This window comes from Bos javanicus, chromosome 3 (assembly GCF_032452875.1).
Source record: "Bos javanicus breed banteng chromosome 3, ARS-OSU_banteng_1.0, whole genome shotgun sequence".
Taxonomy (NCBI): Eukaryota; Metazoa; Chordata; class Mammalia; order Artiodactyla; family Bovidae; genus Bos; species Bos javanicus.
The window spans coordinates 120532007-120547874 of NC_083870.1; the positions used below are offsets into that span (position 1 = coordinate 120532007).

Here is a 15868-nt window from a genome sequence, read left to right on the forward strand (position 1 = left end):
AAGAGAGAGAGACAAGGGTGAGAGACGGGAGAGAAGCAGAGGGAACTCCAGCAGCGCCCAGGTGGCCCAGCATCCCAGGATTCTAGAGCCTGGACCCAAACGGCAGCGGAGGAATTGCTACAGACGTTACAGGAGGAGAAACGTCCAATCCTCCAGGCACCGGTTTCCAGATGGAAGGTGCCCACAGGCTTTATTCCTAGTGAATGGAGATCCGTCAGGACTTGTCCTTCTGAGATGTCAGAACACAAAAGATCAGAGGGCTTCCTGGGGAGAGGCGCGGAGGCGTGAAATGCGCTGGACACTGGGAGATGGAGGTTCTAGATGTGAAAAGAAGTCATTTCCAGCCCAGAGTTCCATGTCTGTGCAGCCAGATTGCTACGCAAGAAGAAAGGAAAAGCATTTCCAGACATGCTGCTTTTCAGAAAACTCAGTCCCCGCGCAGCCTTCTGAAGGCCGAAGGTGCGGGAGAGGACCAAGGTGGGAGCCGAGAACACAGGGCAGTGTGTTGGGAAGTGTTGGGGGGTGGCCGTGCTTGGATGTGAAGAACCTGTGTTAGCAGAAGGACATAGGGGCTCCAGGGAAGACTGCCAGGAAAGAAACAGACCTGACCGGAGAGTCCCCTGGGGCTCCAGTGGTTAGGACTCAGGCCTTTGCTGCTGTGGGGGGTGTGTGTGTGTGTGTGTGTGTGTGTGTGCGCACGCTCAGTTGTGTCCAACTCTTTGTGTCCGCATGGACTGTAGCCCGCCAGGCTCCTCTGTCCATGGGATTTTCCAGGCAAAAATACTGGAGTGGGTTGGCATTTGCTCCTCCAGGGGATCTTCCCTTCCAGGGATTGAACCCACGTCTCCTGTTCGACCCCTGGGTCCCAGGTTCATTCCCTGGTCGGGGAACTGAGATCCTGCAAGCCCTGTGGCACAACCAAAAAAGAAAGCCAGTCAGTGATGTCATGGTGAGATCACACTGGAGAGTTTTAAGGGTCTGCAGGGAAGTTTTGAGCTGAACCAGTGATGGGTGCATAGAAAATGATGGAAAGAGGCAGTTAGTAACTCTGGGAGAATTACAGATAAAGGAGGAAAATGCAGTTGCGATCCACCCCTGCCCAGTTTGCAAGCAGCACTCACATGATCAACAGCACAGGTCAGATTTGGGGGGCCCGTGGGCTGCAGTCCAGGCAGACAGCAGCCTGAGCCAGCTGTGTGGACACACAGTCGTTGGACAGGCCCTCTTCCCGACTCCCTTGAGCCCCTGCGTCCAGGGCCAGGAGCTGAGGTGCGGCCTTTTCTTCTGTTGATGTTTTAAGGTTTGCTGGTTTTGAGGATGGAGTTGAGAAGCCTCCAGTGCCTCATTCTGAGCCTCAGGTGGAATGACGGTGTGTCGGCCGCGCGGGGAGGTGGGGGCTGACGTTTGAGTCGGGATCTCAGGGACATCTCTTAACTCAGGAATGCAAAGAATTGAGACGGAATTCACAGAACGTGAAGTCCACCCTTCAGAAGTATAAGTCAGCGTTTTCAGTATTAATATACTTGCAGAATCGTGCAGCTGGTGCCCCGATTCCAGAAAACGTCAACGCCGCCCTCCCGGGCCCTGGGCCCGCCCTGCCCAGCTTCGCTGACCCTACGCCTCTGTCCGCGAACACCCCTCCTCTGCCCCTCCCCAGGACCGGCCGCGGCATCTCTGCTTCCCCTCGTTTCAGAGCATGTCCGTGCTGTGCGTGTTTCCAAGCCCCCTTCCTCCTTACGGCTAAAGTGCTGGGCTTGGCTTTAGTATCTTGAATGGAAAGCATTCTTCATCTTGCTGTTCCCCCATCCTGAGTTTGTGGAAAAGAGTAAATGGTCATGAAGACCAAGGACAGAAAAGAAAATGCCAGAGAGTGTTTCCATACATTCAGAGTTTTTATTCTGAAAAGTTTTCAAGTTCAGAGAAGTACAAGAGCGTGCCGTGAGCCCCTTCACCGGGGACCCCCACCCAGGTTCCCCAGGCACGCCCACCTCATGATTTCAGATGCTCCCACCCAAGCTGAGCTGCTCCGCCCGGCCAGGGTCTGCCCAGGATCCTCAGCGGGAAGTGTCTCACTTCTCTCCTTGTCCTCACGGCCGCGGTGCCCTGGAAGCTCTGGGCCAGTCATTTGTGACATGGGCCTGCCCGGCCCGGCTGCTGCTGAGACTAAGCTGCCTGGGCAGCAAGTCACGGGTGCGAGGCTGTGCCCGGCGCAGCCCTGTGGAGCCATCTGTCCCTGCCGGGATGCGGCATCCGGCACCTGCTCGGAAGGCACTGACAGGCCTCTGACTTTTCACAAGCGGTGTCTTTGCTTGCTGGCTGCGCGGGGTCTCTGTCGCTGCGCTTCTCTGGCTGTGGTGAGCAGGGCTCCTCTCCACTGTGCCCAGGCTCGGGAGTGCTGGTGCGCGCTTAGTTACCCGGGGGCATATGCGACCCTCCCACACCAGGGGTGGAACCCACGGCCCTGCGCTGGCAGGGGGGTTCTTACCCACTCCACCACCAGGGAAGCCCGCAAGGAGACTTTTGTCCTCTGTAATTAGTATTTGTGGAGAGATACTTTAAGACTGAATTTCCCTCAGGGTGGCCAAAAGGCCGCTCTTTAAATTCCGTTACTCAGGCTGCTGGAGGGGCTTTCTCACCTGTTTTACTCCCTCTCTGTGGACACCCGGCTTGTCTCCTGCTCTTACCGTCACTGAGCTGTAATTCCGGCTGTGATCTGAGGTTTGGTCTGCTGCCATAGTTTCTTTTGATCTTTAAATCGCCTCTCAGGTGACTCTGTGCCTCTCGGCACCTCCCTGTCCCTTCTGAGCACTTACTTACTTTCTCACACAAAAACAGGGTCCGGTCCCTTTGTTCCCTGCCTGCCCCACCCTGGGAGAGCAGCCAGTCCCAGTCTCCAAGGTGAAGAGTGTTTAGAAGCCGGTCCGGGCCCCAGCGCTCGCTCTGTCTGGGGAGTCCAGAGTTCAGCCCTGGCTCCGGGTCCGTCCAGCACCACTGGGATCACTCTATCCTCCTCTCTTTCCTTCGCTGAGAAACAGCTCTGCTCCATCCCTGCCCAGCCACCCTCAAGCCCCTCCCAAGCGCTGTCCTTGCTGGGGTGGCTGCCAAATGTTCACTGTTAACACTGACAAAAAAAAAAAGTTTGTATCAAAGCTGTATCAGAGCAGCAAAGTGCTCTTCCTAAAACAGATTAGTATGTTTAGTATTGACATTTTAATTGAGTCGTTCTGAATGTAACATCTGTATAATGAGTTCTAAATATAATTTGTTTCTGAGTATAATGCTGCACTTTCTAGCAAGGCTGTAACTCAAACCTCTGTTTCATGAGAAAGCGTGTGTGCGTGTCTGGATTACACGTGTGTCGTTACTCAGCGTCTGTCTCTTGGATTTTAGAGCAGCACCAGAATCAACACTTTCAACTGGTCCAGGCTCCGAAAGCTCAGCTTCAAGAGGAAAAGGTTCCTCATCAAACTCCACCCGGAGGTCCATGTGAGTGTTATCACGAGAGCTCCCGAAGTTAGGGGCGTGCCCTCTGCTCAGTTGTTAATTACTGGTATATCGTTTCAGCACAATGCACACAACAATGTAAGAGCGGTAATACAATTATGTAAAGTTTAAAAATAAAATAAAAAAAAAAAAAGAAAGAAACAAAAACACCAAAAAAAAAAAAAGAATGTAAGAGCGGGATGGATGGCTGGGGATGGGCTCTGGGGGGACCTGCCCAGGGGGCCCGCCTCAGGGTGTGCTGGCGGCCCGGGGTGCCCGAGTGGCCTGAGAGCGTCCACGGCTGACGGGCTCCCGGGCTGCTGAGGACCGTAGCTTCACTGCAGCCGCTCTTTTGGGTGACAAAGCTGAAGCACAGAGTGTTTAGCTGTGGTCCGGAGCCCCGCAACCCATCAGTGCTGGGGCTTCTGTCCAGCAGGAACGGAGGGTGTTGCCAGTATTCTGTGTCTTTGACTCAGAAATTGAAATTGGTTCTGAGGAAGCCTTGACTTTCAGAAAATAAATGTTCCTTTCCTTTGTGAGTCCATAAGTTAATAATTAAATATAAATTTACTGAAATTAGTAAAAAGGGACAAACATAAATGTCTGTACAGTCTGATGGGAAGAAAAATCCAATACTTGAGACGATTCTAAGATGTTCACAGTGTTACTCGTCCACTGTGCCAGGGAGCTGGGAGACGAATCAGCCAGCCGCCGTGGGAGGGGGCCTGGGGGCCGCAGCTCAGCCTCACGCCAGTCCCTGGAGGGGCCACCCCTAAGCTTCTCAGAGGCCCTGGATTAGCAGGGCCTTTGTCCAGCCAGGGTCACCTGACCTGCAAGTTGTTTATTTTGTGTGGAAAGTGTGGACAGATGACTTAATTGTTTGTTATTCAAATATTTCTTCTAAGAATGAAAGAGAAGTGTAAAGAATGCCAAGAACACATATAAAATGCAAGTAAAAGGCTAGTTTTTTTCCTCTACAAGTTAAAAGTTTTGGCCGTTATTCCACAGAGACAGGGAAAAAAGAGAATCAGTGCAAATCCTGAACTGTGTCTGTTTCTGCGCCTGGCAAGGCTATGTTTTATGTCGATTCCTAAGCACTTAAGATTTTTAGGATTAAACAGAGGAGTTCAAGTGTTGATATTATACTCTTCTGGAAGGTAATCTGGTGATGAACATCACAACGTCCAAAAGTGTGCATTGTTTTTGAGTTCAGTGTGACATTCCTAGGAATCTATCCTAAGCAGTAACCCTGAGAGGCGGCAGGAGCTTCTTCATGGTGATGTCTGTGAGCCTGGAAACCTCTGTGTCCTGCTCATCCAGACGCCCTCAGAAAACCCTCAGGGAAGTGAGTGGGCGAGGACAGGTGAGCGTGTCAGCAGCAAAAAGACGCCTTGGCTCCCTCTAACGTGGGAAAAGGTTTCAAAGAGAAACTTGAAAATGTTAGCCCTTGTGATGTAGATGACCGCACTTCTCTGATATTTCTACAAAAGAAATATACCACTGTATTTTTCTCCTCTCAACTATAAATGGAACCAGAAGTTTATATACAACTTTCAGAAAGAAAAGCTCCCTGGTTTTAACTTCGGAGTAGCCTGCGGCCTTCCTAAATTTTCTTCCTGCTGTGGCCACTCAAGCCCTTGCCTTTTCACTCGTAGGGGCCCTACCAGGACACCCTGGAGTTCGTGTTGGGTAGCAGAGATGAATGTAAGAACTTCTGGAAGATCTGTGTGGAGCATCACACCTTCTTCAGACTCTTAGATCAGCCGAAGCCAAAAGCTAAAGCTGTCCTCTTCAGCAGAGGCTCGTCCTTCAGATACAGGTGAGTGGCCGCACCCGGCAGCTCTTGGCCTTGTGGCGCTGAGAACCCAAACGTCCAGTCAGGGCGAGGGTGGTTCAGGCTGCAGCCACAGAACCACTGGAGAAGCTCAGCAAATAGAGCAGTGGGGAAAGAGGCCTGCTAACGACGGTTTGGAACATTGGTTATGCTTATTAATGCAAAGCATACTTTTTAAATGCATGTGTAAACTTAAGACAGAGGCTGGGCAAGTCTTACTTTTCCTTTGCTTCGTGAAAAATTAGTGCTGTGTATTACCGTTTATTCTTTCCTGTAAAATCTGAATTTTATTCGCAGTGGAAGAACTCAGAAACAACTTGCTGATTATGTCAAAGACGGTGGGATGAAGAGGGTTCCGTATGAAAGGTAAATTCTCTCACCTTCATGATGCAGAGTGTGGGCATTTAAATCAGCATTTGAAGTATCTCAGCCTTGGCCTGAATTAAAGGCACTGCGGCTATGTAAATGTCTTCTGTCTCACTTAATGGTGAAGGTCTGCGTTTTACTGTCATCTGAGTTGTTCAGATGCAGATGCCACTTCTTGCTCCCAGTTTGCCTCGCTCCACTTAGACACGGTGTTCTACAGAGCATGGGTTTCCTAGTATTAAACTTTGGATCTGAAACTGTTTCTGTGAGTGAAACTCTTCCTTAATGCCACCTCTTCTGGCGTGTATTTTTGTTTGCCGTCTTGTTTTCTGTCATCCTGCCATTTCTAGTTAGATGCCTCCAGGCATGTTACAAAAACCCTTGGCCACGTTTTTATGTGAGTCCTTCCTTACGAAACGGAGTCGGCACCCTGATGCTCTGTGCTCCAGGAGCTCCTCTGATGATGGGATTCTTATCAAAATGCACTGAAGATGAAATAAAAAAGCAGTGGGGTCATGCAAGCAGGGCGTGGGGCTCACGGCCTGTCCTCTGCTCGCAGGAGACACAGCAAGACCCAGATGTCTCTCCGCGCCCTCAAGGTGGACTTGCCACGGCAGGTGAGTGCTTCTGCGTAAATGTGCCCGACGTAGTCTCCGGTCCCCTTTAGGGAATAGCCTGGCGTGGTTGCAGCAGGAGTCCTAAAGTTAGTCTCATCATTTACGTGGCAATTCCAGTCCTGGGACCCTGTTTGCAGAAAGGAGTCCTGAGTGAAGAGGAAGCTCTGTGGGCGGCCACATGTCACGGTGCTGCTTGTGATCCTGGAGGCCCCGGCGACTGCCGTCCGGGCTGGTCTGCATGTGGCCACCTGTCGGGTGACTCAAGAGCCACTAAGAGTCTCGTTTCAGAAGAGTGGAGCCCGAGCAGGACACGCTCAGGAAGCGTTAGCAGTGACACTGGCCGGTGGAGAGCCCTCTTCCTCACGGGACTGAACCTCACAGCTGCGAGCATTATCCCTGGCAGCCGGGCCCCGGGCAGTGTTCATTTTCTCGTGCTTCTCATTTGACTTGGTTTTCGCAGTGGGCATGGTGCTTTTTGTTGTCAGGAAAACAGCTGAGAAATACAACTTTTATAGCAGTGAGAAGTGATGATAATGCCAGCAGGGGGGCGGGCGGCGATGTGCTCCGTGAAGCTGTGTTCACGCCGTGGACGTTTTGCCATAACGTTAAAGGTAAAAGGCAAGGAGCAGATGCGTGCACCAAGTGTGGCGTGACCACGGCCGCTACCCCAGGCACACGCAGGCCCCACACGCGCTGCACAGGAGACCTGTGGCCACGCTGCCAGACGCGGGCCGGGAGCCGCCGGCGCCGTGTGTCGGTCAGCTTTGTGGGCGTCTCTCCCTGCCTTCACGTCTGCGTGTTGAGTGCCACATGCGAGCCTGTTTTTATGTAGGCTCCTGCTCTTTTCATGTGATATTATTTCATAATTCTGTGTGCAGCTGTATAGTTTGATATTTATAATTTTTTATTGCTGCACAGTGTTCATTTTTGTTGCAAATTTATCATTTATACTCTAATAGTATTTACAGAGCTACAGTTGTACCTCATATAGTAACACTTCTGTGTCCCAAATTTTTTTTAATTGGGTTTTTAAATAAAAGCATTCTTTAACTCTTCTGAGTATGTTTTCTATTTAGGAATTCCTTCTTAAATCTTGGAAATTAGAAGAACTTACCTTTGGATGCACCCACGCGTCCCATCCCCCAGCAGCCCTGGTGGGTCGGGGGCACCTTGCTAGCTGAGGGGTGGCTCAGCCCATCTGCAGCCACCCAGCCCCAGGGGACGCCAGTGTCCAGAGACGCCCCAGGGGACTTCAGGGTGACCCGGGTGCCAAGGAGGCCCGGGACTTTAGTGACAGAAGTGGCGTGGTGCCGAGCACGTAGAGAACAGTGGGGTCACAGGGGCCTCGAACAGGCAGTCCTGAGCCAACTTCGGCCCGCACCTGTGTTCATAGAGCTGCGGTTCCGTTATTCATAGAAGAACGTCACTGCTGTAGGAGCCGTGAAAGGAGCACGTGGTGCGCTCGTCTGAGCCCGGCCAGCTGTGCAACTCTCCAACGTGACCTGCCGTCTCACACTCCTTCTTTCTTCTCATTCTGCCCCAGAGCATCGCATTCTCCGAGGGTGTGAGGACTCCTGTGACGCCATCGCCCACAACTGCCTCCTTCTGCTCGGCCCCCGCGTCCCCTTCAGTTCCTCCGGGCTCACGTGATTTCCAGGTCGGCAGCGGCAGCTCCGAGACGGGGCCCCCCGCGCCCGGCGCCTGGCGCCCAGCTGCAGAGAGGAGCTCCATGGCCACGGCCCAGCCCCTCCGGCTGCCTGCTCTCCAGCCTCACCAAGGTGCCGGCTTCGGTTGGGGCGCAAAGAGCTGTGGCCCCCGGAGTCCTGAGGGGCGGAGCTGCCCCACCTCAGGCCCAGATTCAGGGGGCGCGGGCAGGGGGCACCCGGCTGCGGGGCGTGGTGACCGCAGCGAGGGACCCCTGACCGGGGGCTCCTCCTCCAGGGGGGGGCACCTGTGCAGCCCACCGGGCCATGGAGGGGGCCCGGTTTTCACATTGACAAGCGCCCAGCTGCAGGTGTCTGAGGAATTCATAGACGACGATCCTGCAGACATCTCCTTCTTTGCCGGGGGCTCGGAGGCTTTCTCCTTCCCCTATGGCGGCCTCAGCCCAGGCTCTGGCCCATCCAGCCCCGAGGGGTCTTCCCCGGAGGTGGCCCCCGGGGATGGGGGGTGCGGCTTTGAGTTTGAGGAGGGCAGCCTCGGTGACGCGCACCCCTTGGACACCTCAGAGCTGCTGGAGGTGAAGGCGCAGGCCAGCCTGATGCAGCGCCTACTGAGCCCGTCCGACACCAGCTCGCTCCGGAACAACCAGTCCGAGGCCAGCTCACTGAGCAACGCGCCCCTGCCCAGCAGCCTGTCCGCACACATGCCCGGCTCTGCCCCGCCGTCCGGGGGCAGCTCCATGGCCAACTTCCCCGCCTGCTCCGTGCGCTCCGAGGCCAGCTCGGCCTTCCAGTTCTCAGACATCGTGGACCAGTTAGAGCAGCTGAGCTACCCGCCCACAGCGGCTGAGGACTCGAGCAGCTCGGACACAGACTCGTGGGGCTCCGAGGCCGCGGTCCCCCTAGACGTGAGCCTGTTCTTCAGTAGCCCCTTTGCGCAGGCCAGGGCAGACAGAGTCATTTTTGACTTGCAGAATAACGTGAAGAATTTGATTCCCGGAGAGCGAATTGATAAGAACCTGCCCTGAGCGCTCCCGGACTCCCTTCCGGGGCGACCCCTGCCCGCTCCGGGGGCGAAGGCTCAGGTGGTCGGCTTTGGCATAGGAAGTGATTTTGTGGTCACGGCTGGGTATTCTTCATCCCCCCGGTTCTCTGTTCTGTTTTAAACGCCAAGAAATTATAAGATGCGCTTGTTACGGTGCTGAAGGCTGTGCAGCAGAGGTGGGACGGACGCGTGTCCGCAGCCAGCCCTGGGGACCAGCCCGTCTTCGCAGCCTTTGCTCTCATGCAGCCCAACCGTGCGTTTCGGGTGGTGCTGGTTCGGGTTTGCGTTGGCCTTTAGTGGACACGTGCCTTATGCCTGTCGCTGCTTTGTAAGTTGAGACGCTGCCCAGGACTAATTAGGCCGTGGTTTCGTCTGATCTGACTGTGCGAGACCCTGAGGGAGCCCCCCGAGACCCAGGTCCTGGGGCAAGGGTGCCGCAGCCTTAGGACCCAGGGTGCCTGGTGCCCGGGGAGTCACCTTCGTGACTCTGACCCCGGGGCTGCTCTGCCTGGGGGAGGCAGTGGGTTAGCCTGTGATGGAGATGGGGCCGTGTCCTCTCCGCCTGTCTTGGGGGCGCTCTGTGATCCATTCAGGGAAGGCAGAACCAGGCGCAGCAGCCAAGGCTGACGGGCACCTGCTCCCTGTGGAGACCTGGCGCCCAGGGCCTCGCTGAGCCGTGGGGGCTCCACCTTTTGTACAAACGCCAGCTCCTCCCTCGGGCCAGGCGCATGCTGGACACAGCTGCTCCGGTTCTGACCGAGCCCACCCCCGACGCGGTCCTGAGGCCCGGCCGGGCGTGTGTGTGGACAGGTGAGGTGGCCGTGTCCCCGACCCTGAGGACGTGGCTGAGATCTGTGCTCCCTTCCGGCTGCACCTGGTGGAACAGCTGTGTTTACAGGCCAGCTTTCTTCTGAAAGTCGAGTCTGCGCCGTGGGCAGGGGCCTGTTGGCGGTGCTGTGAGGAGCTGCCCAGGCCTCTCTGCAGGTGTGGGCACCGTCCGGCAGCCTCTGCTGCCGTGTCGGTGCTTTGCCTGCGCACTCCTGCCGGGAGCGCGGCCCTGCCTCGGCTTCCGGGGACGCTCCCTTCCCTCAGTTCTCATGCTGGCCAGGCCGGCCGCGCAGACGCGGGTGCCGTGCGTCCCTGTGCCTTCTCGTGTCACGAGGATCCCCGCAGCCCTTTTCCCAGGTAACCCGTGTTTCTAAGGCTGTGGTTGGTAATGATCGAGGTGTGAGCAGTAAAAGCCGTGCGGACAGACTGCTGTGAAAGCCCTTCGCTGTCCCCACGGTCATCTTGGCCAAGTCGCGGCGGTTTCCAGCGCAGACATGTCTCCCAACACCGTGCGGGACCGCGCGGGTGGCTGAGCGCCCGGTGGGCGGCAGTTGATCCTCTGGGCATGCAGGCCGTGACCCAGCGGTGTGTGACGCGGACACCAGGTCTGCATCTGCAGGGCCCACCTGGTTCACAGAGTCACCAAACCCACCTTAGAACGGGAGGGACACGGCCAAGCCCCGGCGGCGCCCGACACGGGCATTCTCACATCTGTTCTTAAGGCTGTGGAGACGCGCGAGGCCGTGCCAGCCTCACCCCAGGCCAGAGCTCGTGCCTGCCGGCCTCATCCCCTGGTGCCGCCTTTTGCATGAACGCGTCCACGTCCCCAGGAGTGAGGAGGAAAGGGCTGGCGTTTTCCTGTGAATCTGAACTTGCTTATTCTTTAAAGACATGTTGACGTTTCCTGGCTTGTGGTTCCTGAAAGTATGTTTCCCACTGAAATTGCCACTTATGCATTTGCAGATATGTACTGACTCAGAAATCTTTTGTTTACTCAATAAAATAAGGGAGCGTTTGCTACAGCTTTTAGTGCCTTTTAGCTTCCTGTTCTCTGCTCGCCTGTGGTTTTTGATTTACATGCACTGAAGGTCGTCTCGTGTGCCGAGCCCACCCCTGAGACAGCCCGTGTGGCCTCTGGTCCCACCGATGTCTGTCCGTCTGTGACTGCAGGCAGCCGGCCCCACGCTGGCCTCGGACTGTCTCACTGTGGCCGTGAGGGACGATTCCCCACAGGAGGCCAGCGGGGAGCCTCTTGCCTTCCTGAGCAGCCCCGCTCAGGCCTGCTGTGGCCCTGTGGTCAGCACGTAATGGGGGGTGCAGGGAGCCTGAGGTCTGCCCCTCTGGGCCCGCACGAGCCCCCACCGTGGGGAGGAACCACGTGGTCCTTGGGCATGGAACACATGCTGTTGGTGTCTTCTGAAAATGAGGCCGTTATTGCCTCCCCGCAGTCAGCTAGACGCACCCCCACCCAATACAATCCTTGGGCCGAAGTGAGGCAGCTGCTCAGATTCTGGGCCCCCCTTGGCCGCCAAGAGCTCTCTGCGCTTCTCCAGCCCCCGCATCCCGGGAAGCTGCTCCCGGGGGCCGGCTGAGGAGAGTGCCCGGCAGCGCAGGCCTTGGGGAGGGGCGCCTCCTCTGCGGGGTCTGGGGACACCTGGCACCCAGTGTGGTGGGGGTGGTGGGGCGCCTGGCAGCCCTGGACCGGCCCCCGTTGGCCCACGCTCCCCGGGAGCCTGCGGCGGGCAGTCACGGCCCTCAGAGGAGAGGACAGTGGGTCACGGGGGCGTGGGTCCCTCCTGTGACTCCAGCCCTGTCCCTGACTGGTGCCTCCGTGCCAGCGCCCCCAGGGGTTAGCCTGGTCGGTCCCCAGCGTGAGCGGTCGGGAGCGTAAAAGCCCTGTGGCCTCACTCTCCAGGAGCGTCCACTCGGGCCGCACCTTCCTCCCAACGACGTCCCTGCAGACCGCCTACTGTATGGGACCTTGCGTCCGGTGCTCCAGTGGTCCAGAGGATCATTAAGTCACAGCTTCTCAAGCTTTAGACAGAAGGTGTCATTTATTAGAGCCTGCTCCCTGGGCCGGCAGGAGTGTCCCACAGAGAAGACCCCACACCTAGCGGGCGTTGGCCGGACAGCCGGCCCAGAGTGGGACTGAGCTGTAGGTCGGGGTGCTTGCTTCCCTCAACAAGGAAAGAGTCATATTTACTTAGAAGGAAACTCGGGAGACGCCCCTGGACACGCCGTGCACACAGACGTCACCCCTGAGTATCGGGGCCATGGGCGGACTGCGGTGTCAGCCTCGGGAGAAGGATGGACTCAGAGCAGGAGGAAGGGGAGTGGCGCTTGGACCCCTCAGAGCAGCTTTTACTTCATGAGCCGCATTTTGTATGAAAGTGACTCAGAAAACCCTGGGCCAGACGTGGAGCCCGGCCTGGCTTCTGCCAGCCCCCAGGGCCGTTTCGCTGGACCGTCGGGAGACGGGCGCTCCCCTGCTCTTCGGGACGAGTGGTCGCCCTTCTAGCCACCGAGGCGCTGCTGCAGCTTGGACCCTGCAGCATCTTAACCTTCAGACTCGACCTTGACTTTTCCAAACCGGAGCCGACTCTTGTTCCACTATTAGGCACAAGGTTTCCAGATAATTTTATTACTGGGTTTTGAAGGAGAGCATTTAAAGGTATGAAATGAAAGTAGCCGAGCTTCCCGTCTAAACGTGAGGTCTCTCTTTTGTCACCCTGTCAGGCGGTCAGGACAAGGCCGCGGGGGAAGACGACTGCGCTTCTCCAGACGGCGTCGACACTGTGAGAGGATTCTTAGGAACAATTGGAAATAGAGGCCACAGAGAAAACTCTTCCAGAGCGGCTCCCTGCTGACTGTTTCACATGAAAGTTTTACATTTTCAGTGGTTTTTCTGAAGACACTCAGGCCTTGGCCCTGCGGCTTGGAGAGCAGAGCCTGCCGTGGCCTCTGGGTGGACAGCAGCTGTCCGCCCGCTCCAGCCATTTGCTTTTGGACCCTGCCACAACACGCCATTTGCAGACGTGGCCCGTCTGCAGGACCTGGAGGTCCCCGAGGCCGCAGGGGACAGGAGTGCACCCCATGTGTGAGCGTTGGTCCTGGAGCAGGACTCCTGCCACCCAGTTGCGCTGCCCCGGCCAGCAGACGACCTTGCACACGGGTCGGTGTTAACAGGCGTGTGAGGTTCTTTACCACACCAGGTAGGGCCACACATCCTCTGTGGAACCTAAAACGCGACGTTTGGCGCCTTAAAAATGCTTGAGCCGCCCGCCTGCCTGTTAGCCTGTGTGCTAATGCAGGTCGTCTGCGTGGACAGGACTCTCTATGGTCAGTGCTTGTCACGCCATCACACGGGTCCAGAGCAGTGCTCACACATGCCAGGCCCTCCTGGAAGTGGCTGGCAGAGCCACGGCCCCACACGGAAACTCCACGACAGAGACGGTGGCCTGCACGCTGCAGAGCTTCGAGTGTGGGTGGTTACACGCTTCCTGCCACGTGCCTGAGGGCAGCACCCCACAGATGCATCCGCCCCATCTCCTGGCATCTGAGTTGACAAAACAGATGTGGGTGTGACTGCAGCGTTTCACTGTGGCCGACAGATTGAGTGAGAATAAATGCCCAACGCCAGGTTGCGGTGCCCGTTAGTCTGGTCACTAGAGGACGCGTGGGCGGTGTTTGCAGAATGGCAAGCACAGCCGTCGCCCGGCAGTCACACAGCTGGCTCCAGGGCCCGAGAAAGCACGCCCCCCGCAGGAAGGGCCCTTCCGAGAAACGGCGTGGCGCCCGCCCCCGGCGCACCCGGACAGGGAAGCCTCTCCGTGGGCACGGCCCCCGCTGCGCCGGCAGTGCTCTGAACAGGCGTAACAGTGTACATTCACATGCTGCTTTCCGGAGCTTTCTGGAACGTTTTCCCCTGAATAAATTCAGTCCTCGCCGATTGAACCCTCAGATGTGGAGCCCACAGATAGAAGGGCAGCTGTGCCCACAGTGACAATACCAGATGGTGGCTCTAACCACCCCCAGAAGCCAAACAGTGGATTCCAAACGAGCAGCCCACCCCGAGCTATCGTTGCCCGCCCGTCGGCGCCCCTGCCGAGCCCACCCTGCCCACCCTGGCCTGCCTGTAGGAGGCGTCAGTGCCACCACCAGCTCCTCACCTGTCACCTTCTGCTTTTAAAGCCTTTGTGCGAGACCTTCTGGTAAACTGCACTACGAGCTTCCTGGGGGTGACCTCGTGGAGGAGGCTGTGTGGGGCGGGAGGGTGCTGGGTCGCCCCGTGGACCTGCTCTCAGGACCAGTGAGCGTGAGCGCCGGCCCTCAGTCCGGGAACGCAGGCCTGGGGAACCAGCACACACCTTGTGAGCAGACTGCACACGTTTTCTTTCCTTTTGATTGAAGAGCGGCTGCTTCACGGCGTCTTGTTGGTTTCTGCCGAATGAGGACGTGAATCAGCCGTCAGCGTTCACGCACCCCCTCCTTCTCGAGCCTCCGCTTGCATGCTCTTTTCTGAATTTTCAGTGGGTCACGGTGTCTCATCATGCTGCTCCAGACTAAGGAGGGACAGAAGGGACTCTGGCGTGTGATCCTCACAGCTCGTCTGGGGAGCGAGCCTCTTCTCCGGTCGAAGCAGCCGTGTTTGGGCAGACATGACCTCGTGGGCTTGGCGTGGCGGGAGGGGACGTGGGGAAGTCACATTATTTTAAGGTGGCTTAGCCGATTTTAAACGTGTAATGAAAGCAGATTTTAATAAACCGGTTCTAGCTGTTTCTGTTCTACGTTGTCCTGTAGGTTTTCCGATGTTAGTGAACATTTGTCCGTGTCTGAATCGATGTGGTGTGAGCAGCCCAGAGGTCAGCTCTACCATCCGGCCTGGGGAGCCTGTCCCGGGAAGCCCTGGGTGAGGTCCCGGCTCCGGCTCCCCAGGGCTCTGAGCTTGTCAATGTGAAACCGGGCCGCTGGGAGGAGGGCCGGGCTGCGGGGCTGCAGGGCTGTGGGGCTGTGGGGCTGCGGAGTGGGAGCTCTCTACACCCACCTCCTGCACACTGCACTTGTTAGGATATCTTAAGTTGCTCTTAATCTCCAGTCAAATATCTTTTCTGAAATTCTGCTTTAAGGTAATTGTCAAATTTGGCATTTAATAGTTACTAATTTCTCATAGAAAAACATTATAAATAAACCTTTGAGGATTTTTTTAAATAGGTAAGATAATTTTGTATTACAAAATGTTGGATGAAATAGAACGAGGTGAAAACTTGGCCTCAGTGTAATCAAGAGCAAACAGTACTTGAAGAAGGGAAAGAAACTGCTTTTGTGATATAATTCTAGAACGCCAGATTAAAGGCCTTATTAATGAACAATTCAGGGATGTAGAAACCGTGCGGGTAACTCCGAGTGACCCAGCTTTCTGGTGTGGGGTCAGTGAATCGGCCTCAGCACACCTGTCCTCCTCGCCCACCTGCAGTCCCCTCCCTGCTCCGTGGCGGCCGATCTCCCGGGACCCCAAGCCCCAGGCCAGGCTGCCCTGGAGGCTCCCTGGGGAAGCGGGGTCACACTGAGCCGTGCCTGCCGCCGCAGTCCCCAGAAGGGCCTGGTGGCGGTGCTGCCCCTCGGGTCCACCCTTCCTCATCGCCCCCCATCACCCGTTCACTTCCAGGCCTTTCCGTGGAGAGTCCTCAGCCTTCTCCTTCCACCCAGAGGAGCCCACCGGGCCTGAGCCCCCAGGGCCCAGCTGTGCAGGGCCCCAACCCCCTCCTGGGCCCCGTCCTCAGTGACGCTGCTGGAGCCGGGATGGACGACCGGGAGGAGCCGAAACGCAAGGTGGGCGCCCCCGGGGGCCTTGCTGCTGGGAAGTGGAGGGGGGCGGGGGGGTGCCCGTCTTGAAACCCTCCCCTTGCCTCCGGGGGCTTCGGCACCATGATGGGCCTCCCCGCTGCTCTCATGGTTCCTGGCATCGGTCGGTTCTGAGTGTGGGGCTGGATCCCGGAGACCTCAGCCTGCTGCTCCCCGAACCACTGGCTTCAGT

At 56.8% G+C, this 15868-nt stretch overlaps 1 protein-coding gene across 4 annotated transcripts in view; it reads left to right on the forward strand.

The window, feature by feature from the left end:
* Window positions 1-15868, forward strand: part of FARP2 (FERM, ARH/RhoGEF and pleckstrin domain protein 2) — a 98306-nt gene that overhangs the window by 62925 nt on the left and 19513 nt on the right. For all 4 annotated transcript variants that reach the window (XM_061412926.1, XM_061412928.1, XM_061412929.1 and 1 more), the window contains 6 exons: window positions 3391-3486; window positions 5139-5302; window positions 5615-5683; window positions 6243-6300; window positions 7844-8078; window positions 15500-15663. In XM_061412926.1, the coding sequence (XP_061268910.1) occupies window positions 3391-3486; window positions 5139-5302; window positions 5615-5683; window positions 6243-6300; window positions 7844-8078; window positions 15500-15663 (786 nt within the window). The remainder of the gene's footprint in view (window positions 1-3390; window positions 3487-5138; window positions 5303-5614; window positions 5684-6242; window positions 6301-7843; window positions 8079-15499; window positions 15664-15868) is intronic.